Source organism: Ranitomeya variabilis, chromosome 2 (genome assembly GCF_051348905.1).
Source record: "Ranitomeya variabilis isolate aRanVar5 chromosome 2, aRanVar5.hap1, whole genome shotgun sequence".
Taxonomy (NCBI): domain Eukaryota; kingdom Metazoa; phylum Chordata; class Amphibia; order Anura; family Dendrobatidae; genus Ranitomeya; species Ranitomeya variabilis.
In genome coordinates, this window is record NC_135233.1 from 233,865,604 (window position 1) to 233,876,009 (window position 10,406).

The following is a 10,406-nucleotide window of genomic DNA, read 5'->3' on the forward strand; positions in this document are numbered from 1 at the left end:
AGGTATGAGGTACCGGCTGTGCCTTCCGTTGAGCCTCCTGCTCCGGTGTTGGTTGAGGGTGAGTTGGAGTACGTTGTGGAAAAGATCTTGGACTCTCATGTTTCCAGACGGAAACTCCAGTATCTGGTCAAATGGAAGGGATACGGTCAGGAGGATAATTCTTGGGTCACTGCCTCTGATGTTCATGCCTCCGATCTTGTCCGTGCCTTTCATAGGGCTCATCCTGATCGCCCTGGTGGTTCTGGTGAGGGTTCGGTGCCCCCTCCTTGAGGGGGGGGTACTGTTGTGAAATTGGATTCTGGGCTCCCCCGGTGGCCACTTGTGGAATTGTACTTGTGTGCATCATCCCCTCTGTTCACCTGCTCCTATCAGGATGTGGGAGTCGCTATATAACCTTGCTCCTCTGTCAGTTTCATGCCGGTCATCAATGTAATCAGAAGCCTTTCTGTGCATGTTCCTGCTACTAGACAACTCCCAGCTAAGTTGGACTTTTGTCCTTGTGTGTTTTTGCATTTTGTTCCTGTTCACAGCTGCTGTTTCGTTACTGTGTCTGGAAAGCTCTTGTGAGCGGAAATTGCCACTCTGGTGTTATGAGTTAATGCTAGAGTCTTAAAGTAATTTCTGGATGGTGTTTTGATAGGGTTTTCTGCTGACCATGAAAGTGCCCTTTCTGTCTTCTTGCTATCTAGTAAGCGGACCTCGATTTTTGCGAAACCTATTTTCATACTACGTTTGTCATTTCATCTAAAATCACCGCCAATATATGTGGGGGCCTCTGTCTGCCTTTTGGGAAAATTTCTCTAGAGGTGAGCCAGGACTGTCTTTTCCTCTGCTAGGATTAGGTAGTTCTCCGGCTGGCGCTGGGCATCTAGGGATAAAAAAACGTAGGCATGCTACCCGGCCACTTCTAGTTGTGCGGCAGGTTTAGTTCATGGTCAGTATAGTTTCCATCTTCCAAGAGCTAGTTCTCATATATGCTGGGCTATGTTCTCTCGCCATTGAGAATCATGACAGACAGTGGTCAGAATTGTAAAATTGGCCCGGTCATTAATGTGCAAACCACCCTTGGGGCTTAAGGGGTTAAATGGTGTAAATTTATTTTGGCAGTGCAGAAGTTAATTTGCTCTTCTGGGAGCTAAGGCTGAGCACTATTACCCACTCCTATCCCCTATATAATCTGGGTTCTGACTGATGCACATAGTCAGAGCTAGCTTATGCTGCATGGCAGGGAGGATAGTAGTTACGAGATGGTTATATGAGAAGGCGTTTGGTGGATTTATCTGTGACTGTTGTTTGGTTTACTAAGTCCCTTTCTTCTCCTACTTTGGTTTTACCCCATCCTCCACTCCCTGGTGCATACCTGTTATATGTGAGTGTATATTTGTATGCCTGGTATTTTCCGGTTCCCCTGTTTGTATTACCTTGTTCATCTGGTTGGTGTACTACTGTGCACTGCTACTCCCCTCTTCCCTGGGTGGGGGAAGGGTACAGACCGAGAGTGGATTCAGGAGATAAGGCAAGGTACGTGCCCCAGCATCTTCACCTTCAGAAGTATCCTGGGGAACAAGGCGAGCTAGGGCGCCCCCTAGTGTTAGGGACAGGGAATGAGCCCCTGTTCCCGCTTCACCTGACAAGAGTCGTGACATATTGGCTGTGTGTTTAGTTATTTAGAAGATTCACCAAATTTACACTGTTATACAAACTGTATTACATTGTGAGAGGTGTTCTCACTTTTGTGATATACTGGATATATCTGTTGGAAGGCTCAGACATGGTGTGAATAGGGCATAGACTTAATTTCCTTTTGCCACCTATTTCATCACCTAGTAGCTTATACTAACCAACTTGTTAAAGTATCAGAAGAATAGGGATAAAGTTTTATGGACCTGACAGTGTTTGAGTAAGAGAATTAATTATGTAATTTATATCCCAGGAGGAAGTAAAACTCTTGTTTCAAGGCTAGGAAATTGGCTTTAGTTTTTTTTTTTTTGTTTGTTTGTTTTTTGCACAAGACCTCTGCTGAATGCTAGGAATGTGACCCTCATACTACATCCCTCCTACATGATTGCCAATATTGCAGAGGGGCATTCTGCACAGATTCTTGAGGCCCTATTACAAAATGAGATGGAAAAACCATGGCTGGGCCCTATCTCCCCAAGGAGATGTCTGCATTACATGACCTGTGCTAAAATACCCTGTTAGTAATAGTGACTTAAAGGGCAATATCTCTTACTTTCTTTGTTCCTGCTATTGGATATTTTCCTACCTGTTAGACAAAAATTCTCGTAATAATATTATGTTAGAGAATCGCTCATCTTGTAAAGCGCCCTTACAAGTCACAATGCTGGTATTTGATTAGCACCTTGCCCTATAGCAAGCTGGCAATACTGACACCACAAAACATTAAATATTTCAAGTTGTTAATCTTATTCACCCAAACATGATTAGAAATGAAATCCCCGTCTCAGGCCGGAAAACCACAAGGATTTACTGGTAAGTAAACTCTATGTTTCCCAAGGAATCTACACACTGTATGCCAGGGGTTGTGTATACCAACGCATCGGCTGTATAAATCCTGGCAGGGTTCCAGTAGGTTCATTTCACTTTGTGTTTTACGTTCATTGCTGCTGAAATGCTGATGAGTTCTGTGATGTTTAAAATTAATTTCATTTTCTGCTGCATTAAATTCTCCTAAATTAAAGGGAATGTGTCATCAGAAAATGACCTGTTGTTTAAATCAGGTTTTTATTTTGCATATATTTATTTTGTTCTTATTTTAATGTTGTAGCATAGCGCCTACTACGTGTCTTGGGGGACACTCGCTTGGCATGGGATTAAAGCACTCGGGCACGGTTTTCTATCAAAAACACAGTCTTTTAGGTTTATTTCGCACAACATAAACCACATCCACAGGAACTTAGTAACAGCTTGAACAGTATCTGGACACATTCAACTTTACCACAGTTCGTCTCTAACCCCGGTCAGCATTACACATGGTTTTCAGACCGTTACCTGTTGGCAACCTTCACGGGTTCCTGGACACCCCTTGGCCTCAGAGGTGCCCCAGACACAATGTCTCTCTCTTTCTTTTACTCTGACCCCGGTCAGTACAACATGAATCTCCATTCGTTCCACAGTCTGGTCTGTGCGAGGTCCAGAGTCCCCGCCATGTGCTCTTCAGGGAGCCGCCACTTCCAACACATGGGGCTCTCTCCAGGACCTTCCGGCATAGACCATTCAGGTCCACACCCAGAGCCCATATGACCAGACCTCAGTCACATTATATAGTACTAACCACTCCCACAGGTGGGAGTGTGGATGTGTGGCTAGTTTGTCCCGCCCATCTCACACAACTAGCCTAATAAGTCTCCCTTACAACTACACCATAGATATACACACTCTTGAGGGACTACAGGTCCCAGAATAACAACATTGCATCAGACTTACCACGCAGACTCCCTCTGCGACACATATCAGCCATTCACAATTCTGCCAGTCACTGTTTCACCACCATTATCATAACAGATATGCCTCAATGCATATCCCAAGGAGCACACACAGCGCCCCCTAGCTGCCACAGGGGTCACTACACCACAATGTTCAATGTGTAATAAATTACAAAATTAGGGATCTTGCAATTTACAACTGGACTTTTTTAGACTCATACTTCCTGTTCTTTTGGGAAGTTTTCAGCAAGTTCTTTATCATCAGAGGCATGATTACAATGACAGGTAACACCTCTACACACAGCTGATAATACTGGATTCTCTAGTCACAATAGGCGATATCACAGCTAACTTTCTCCCTCTTTCTTCACCTTGACTTTTGCACATGCTCATTAGATGCTTCAATATAAAAGATAGGCGCTAGGTATGACCATTGTGGCTATGTATATGTGTTGTTTACTGAAACAGCAGGAAGTTAAGGTGTAAAAAAACAACCCCAGTGGCCAGTGTGAGAATTGCAAGATTTTTGCTTTTTTTTTTTTTTTTTTCATACAGATTATAATTTGGGGAAAAAATAGCCATAACAAAAATACATAAAAACCTGATTTTAAGAATAAGTCATTTTCTGATGATAGTCCGATCAGATACTCCTTTAAAGGAAAGCTAAGTGGTGGCATAGTTAGAATATGGTGTCATTTTGTGAACATTGGGAGTGCCTCCAATCTTGAAAATAAACTGTAACCAAGCCCCCATTTACTGCTGTTCACATTCACAATGGGTGGGGGAACCACTATGTATGGAATAACAAACCCAAATCTTATTTAGGCTAAATTGTCATTATCAGAGGAAAAACCTCACTGCTGTATAAAGAGATGGCATAAAAACTAGTACTGATAAATTAGAGTCAAGAGACCTGGCTGAACTCTATGGCCGGCGTCACACTAGCGAGTTTTACGGACGTATGAGAGGTGCAGAAAATACGGATTGCATACGGTACAATGATTCTCCAGCTCCTATCTGCCGTATTTTACTGATCCGTATTATACGGTCTTGTACGGCCGTAGAAAATCGCAGCATGCTGTGTTTGTCACCGTATTGCGCAAAAAAAATCGCCAATGAAAGTCTATGGGGGTGAGAAAAATACGGATTACACACGGACCAGCAGTGTGACCTGTGAGAAATACGCAGCGGTGGGAAAAATTCCCACGCTCGAGTTCATATGAGGACATCCAGCAGAGGGCGCATCTCCGGACTCAAGGTAACTACAGGACATTCCCCTGCATTCCATTCATTCCCCGGGGTTTTACAGCCACGAGCACTACATTAGCACAGCTCCTGGCTGTAAAATGATTTAACCCCTTCAGATGGATTTACATCGTGGGACTGACAGAACGACGGAAGGTATGGGATATTGTTGATTTTTTATGTTACCTTTTTTACAGGACGAGGATCTTCAGGTGGATTACCAGTATAATAAAATATTAAAACACCCTGTGTCTTTATTTCATTAAAATACTTTTAAATAATGTGTGTGTGTGTTTTATTAACCATTTCGTACTATTGGATTAATAATGGATAGGTGTCATAATTGACGCCTCTCCATTATTAATCTGGCTTAATGTCACCTTACAATAGCAAGGTGACATTAACCCATATCCCACCGCTACACAGGAGTGGGAAGAGAGAGGCCAAGTGCCAGAATAGGCGCATCTTCCAGATGTGCCTTTTCTGGGGTGGCTGGGGGCAGATGTTTTTAGCCAGGGGGGGCCAATAACCATGGACCCTCTCTAGGCTATTAATATCTGCCCTCAGTCACTGGCTTTACCACTCTGGCGGAGAAAATTGCACGGGAGCCTACGCCAATTTTTTCCGCGATTTAACCCTTTATTTTAGCAGCTACAGCGCCCAAATTTTGCACATACACACTACTGACATTAGTAGTGTGGAATATGCGAAAAAAAAAGGGATATAAGATGGTTTACTGTATGTAAACCATGTCTCATATCATGTCGGGTTTGTGAAGGAGAAAGAAAAAGCCGGCAATTGAATTACCGGCTTTTCACATATCTCGCGCTGAATTAAATATAAATACAGTATATATATACATGTGTGTGTTTTAACGGACATTTGAGCACATAAATCCATTAGATGTCGGTTTTGCAAGCCTGTGAGAAAATATCGCAGTACGGATGCCATACGGATTACATACGGAGGATGCCATGCGCCAAATACGCTGCCACACCCTGCCTACGGATGACATACGGATCACTATTTTGGGAACATTTCTGCGTATTATGGCCGTAAAAAATGGACCGTATTTTCATACGCTGAGTGTGACGCCGGCCTATGGCATCATCATTTAGTAGGCCATCACGAGGGGAGGAGAATCCATACAATGGGGGTGCCAGATTCTTCCTACCAGCAGATCATGGCAGAACAAAGAGTGAAAATCTTTGTTTTCACTAGTGATAAGCCACCAGCAGAGGTGTCCACTGCTTTATTCACCTCTCCCCATGGAGAACACATGCATGAGGTTATGTGCACACAATCAGGTTTTTTCGCGTTTTTATCGCGATAAAAACGCTATAAAAACTCATTAAAACGCATACATTATGCATCCTATAATTTAGAATGCATTCTGCATGTTTTGTGCACATGATGCGTTTTTTTTTCTGCAAAAAAAACGCATCGCGTTAAAAAGAGCAGCATGTTCATTAATTTTGCGGGTTTTCTGTGTTTTTCCCGCTATTCTATGCATTTGAAAAAAACCGCACAAAAACGCATCAAAAACGCGAGAAAAAGCATGCGGATTTCTGGCAGAAATGTCCGGTTTTTGACAGGAAAATTTCTGCAAGAAATCCTGACGTGTGCACATACCCTGATAGTCACAGATAAACAAGCATCTTAATGGAGGAAAGTCAGGAGAAATAGCTCTTTAGTATGTGAATGTCATAGAGAGGGGTCATCTGCTTGTGATCCCCCCCCCCCCACCTCTAAATAAGGCATGGTCTGAATCGAAAGTATGTATAGTAATTTAAACAATGAAAGTTTTACCGATTCGCCCGTTCACCTCACTAATCTCCTATGTTCTGCCCTTTCTGGGTAAGACTTTTTTTTTCTTTATTCTGTTGGGTGGAGTTAATTATCCCTTTCAATAGGAGAACAATGAGCGAGTACTCGGCTGCCACCTAACCTTACATTAATCCCGGTTAATATTTGTACAGCTCATGTGACCTGTCATTTACTTAAGAAATTAGTACAAGTTTGGAGAAAGTTTTCGGTTTAAACTTGTAGGACGATTTTAAGGAAATCTGTGCAGAACAGGATGCAGCCATGAAATGAAGAAGATCAGTGCTTTGTGCACAGTTTTGGGGATCACATATTTTTTTGAAGATTGACCAATGTTTCCCTGATTGACAAAAGATTGATTGCTGATATGAGGGGATTCCTGGAGATCATCATCCTAATGACTCTAATGGGTTTGGCCAGCCTACTGACCTCCAGATGTCCAGACATCTGCAGCTGTTCTCCAGGAGTTGTAGACTGCTATGGAAGAGGTCTCTATTTCATCCCAGAGGATTTGAATGAGGACACTCATACCATTCTCCTCGCCTATAATAAACTCACTGCCCTGAAGATGTTATCATTTCATAATTATCCACACCTTAATCGCCTGGAGTTACAGAATAACCTAATATCCTACATTGATTCTCAGGCCTTCAAGAACCTTCAGAACCTTAGCTACTTGGATCTCAGCAGCAACCAGTTGTCCACCCTAAAACCAGAGGTTTTCAAGCCCTTGTCAAGTCTAAAAACCTTAAACTTGGGGAACAACCGTATTTCTTGGCTGTCAGAGAACGTCTTAGAGACCCTCGGAAATCTTACCACGCTTTATATACACAACAATGCCTTGACTGGCCTAAGGGTGGACATTTTATATAATCTACCAGCCTTAACACATCTAAGATTGGATGGAAACCCCTGGGTATGCACCTGTCAGATTCAGTATCTGTTGTCTTGGATGATAGAAAATGCAGAGAAAATTTATGGTAAGAGTCTACTTAGGATAATTTGTCCTACAGGATCAGGTATACTGAGGCAATGTTATTGAGGCTGTGTCTTTTTAAGGATGGCTTCTTGTTCAATAATTGGAAGACTTTAGATTATTTGGGAGACTTGATTCAGTTCACAAATATGTAATGTACTACTCTCTAGCTAAGACTATTCTTAATATTTGACAAACCCCAACTAGGGCACCTACTAAATGTTGTGATTGAGATGAGATTATGTTCACAGCCTTAAAAGACGATCATTTGGCTAGAACTATTAAGTAGCACCTCTCATTAAATGTGTAATTAGGGGGTAAGTCCTAGACTGGAGGGGCATCCGACCTACAATAATCACTACAATGGGGTGCTGTAAATTGCTTGTTGTCAAATGTAGTATATCTCTATTAGTAGTCAGCAAGACAGATTATAGAAATTAGGGGCATTTTTTTCTCTAGAGGGAGTGGGTTTTTCTCTCTACATGAAGTGGGGGGTGGGTTTTTGTCTATTTACAGGAAATGTAGGCAGGACGTTTATCTCTACTGAAAGTGGAGAGGGATCTTTGTTGCTATAAGAGCTATAAGAGGGGGGCTAATCTTTGTACAGGAAATGTGGGGTGGGTCTTTGTCTCTGCAAGAAGTAGTAGAGGGTCTTTGTGGGGGGTCTTTGAGAGTCGTTTACATACATGCATCACAGAAAGGCATCTTTAAAGGTACCTTCACACTAAACGACTTTGCAGCGATAACGACAGCGATCCGTGACGTTGCAGCGTCCTGGATAGCGATATCGTTGTGTCTGACACGCAGCAGCGATCTGGATCCTGCTGTGATATCGCTGGTCGTTGCTGAAAGTTCAGAACCTTATTTGGTCGTCAGATCGGCGTGTATCGTTGTGTTTGACAGAAAAAGCAACGATGCCAGCAATGTTTTACAATGGTAACCAGGGTAAATATCGGGTTACTAAGCGCAGGGCCGCGCTTAGTAACCAGATATTTACCCTGGTTACCATTGTAAAAGTAAAAAAAAAAACAGTACATACTCACCCTCTGATGTCTGTCACGTCCCCCGGCGTCCGCGCTGCTGCTCAGAGCTTCCTGCACTGAATGTGTCAGTGCTGGCCGGAAAGCAAAGCACAGCGGTGACGTCACCGCTGTGCCCTGCTACTGCCGGCGCTTACACAGTGCAGGGAAGCGGACGCCGGGGGACGCGAATGTAAGTATGTAGTGTTTGTTTTTTTACATTTACACTGGTAACCAGGGTAAACATCGGGTTACTAAGCGCGGCCCTGTGCTTAGCAACCCGATGTTTACCCTGGTTACCCGGGGACTTCGGCATCGTTGGTCGCTGGAGAGCTGTCTGTGTGACAGCTCTCCAGCGACCACACAGCGACGCTGCAGCAATCGGCATCGTTGTGTGAAGGTACCTTAAGATTATAGCAGGTAAGCAGTTGACTGTGCCAGGATCAATTTAGACTGGGAATTCAAGGAAAGGAAGTTCTTGCACTCATAGTGCTGGGAGAATGTGACTGAAGAAGAACCACCCATTAGATGGCAAGTTCTAGTGCTGAAAAATCAGGACAGTTCCCATACATATTGGACTAAGATGTGAACCAGAAGAATCTTTAAATTGCGGGAGATTAAGGGTAGAAAGACCAAGGTTTTATCAGGTACGCCTCTACAAAATATATATATATTTTTATTTTTAGGGTTTTTGTTTGTCTTTCAGAAAAAGAACGAACTTTATGTGGCGTCCCAAAATATCTGGACCAGTATCCAGTCCTGGAAATTGAGAGTGATTCTTTTGACCACTGCCAGCACTTCTTCACGCTCTATGAATACCTATATTTCCTGCTAATCGGCATGGCGCTTTTCCTGAGCAGCATTATCCTCTGCTTGGCAACTGGGTCACTCATTGTTTCTTACGAACGGTTGTTGCTAAAAACCCAAAGAAAACCACATGTGTATAGGAGGAAGACAGGAAGCGGGACAATGTAACCAATGGACCGCACATACCAGTATGCTGTATATATAGAGAGAAAATTATGACCTAACCTGCTCATGTATTTGCTTGATGAAAATGTTACGGAACCTTTCAGTTACAAAATACGGAAATATATTACTTTATTTTAAACATCATAATCTCCTATGACCCCGTCTATCTCATATATCAATCCAAAAATATATTTTATGTATTACTTAGTACACATCCATTGTGTCTCCACTACAATTTTGGAAAAGGGCTTTGACTGCCCCATGGAGGGCAGAGCACTAGAAAGTTCAATGATCCACACTCCAGACCCAACAGGTCCAGCAGAAGAACCTCATTTATAGGTGACTTTGGGACATAATTTCCAACTTTCCCAGGGCAGGTGCCCATAAAAAGAAAAGACCTTTCATACCTATGGAAGAGTTGGCAGGTATTTTGAGCAAAGCTGAAATCGAGAAGTAGGGGATACTGCAGAAACCATGTCGCCGGGCTAGGATTATACTGAATCATCAGGTGCAATGATGGTCCATAAAGCTCGCACTTTGCAGTCACATTTAGGGTGGCCTGATCTGATGCTGAATTATTGTGGGGTCTGAATAGTTTTTTTTTTTTTTTTTTTGGGGGGGGGTGTTATATGAATGGTGTGGTCTGGGGTCTCTATAAATGGAGCAGGGCTGTATTTATGGGTGGACAAACACATATCCCTCATAGAAAGACTCTGTTGGGACCATGAAACCACAATCCAAAACTGGTTCTATGCGTCTGTAATTGCGACCAAGAAAATTATACCCCAACCTTCAGTCAAAACCAATCCAAACTATCTCAGCCAAAAACACAGGAGAACTGGCAAGAGGAAAATGGCGATGGTAGAAGACTTCTGTATCTCTCGGACTGGCTTTTCCCATATTTCAGGATGTAAAAAAAGTCAT

At 42.9% G+C, this 10,406-nt stretch overlaps 1 protein-coding gene across 1 annotated transcript; it reads left to right on the forward strand.

The window, feature by feature from the left end:
* Nucleotides 1-4,001: 4,001 nt before the first annotated feature.
* On the forward strand, nt 4,002-10,362 carry LOC143805143 (leucine-rich repeat-containing protein 26-like). The gene is made up of 2 exons (XM_077284058.1): nt 4,002-7,495; nt 9,217-10,362. Exons 1-2 carry the CDS (start codon nt 6,883-6,885, stop codon nt 9,483-9,485), a joined length of 882 nt encoding a protein of 293 aa, XP_077140173.1. The 5' UTR covers nt 4,002-6,882; the 3' UTR covers nt 9,486-10,362.
* The last annotated feature ends 44 nt before the right edge of the window (nt 10,363-10,406 follow it).

Bases quoted from the DNA above. Each gene is read 5' to 3' on its own strand.
- LOC143805143 (XM_077284058.1), top strand. From the start codon at position 6,883: ATGAGGGGATTCCTGGAGATCATCATCCTAATGACTCTAATGGGTTTG. The intron at 7,496-9,216 runs GTAAGAGTCTAC...TTTGTCTTTCAG, and splicing joins AAATGCAGAGAAAATTTATG to AAAAAGAACGAACTTTATGT.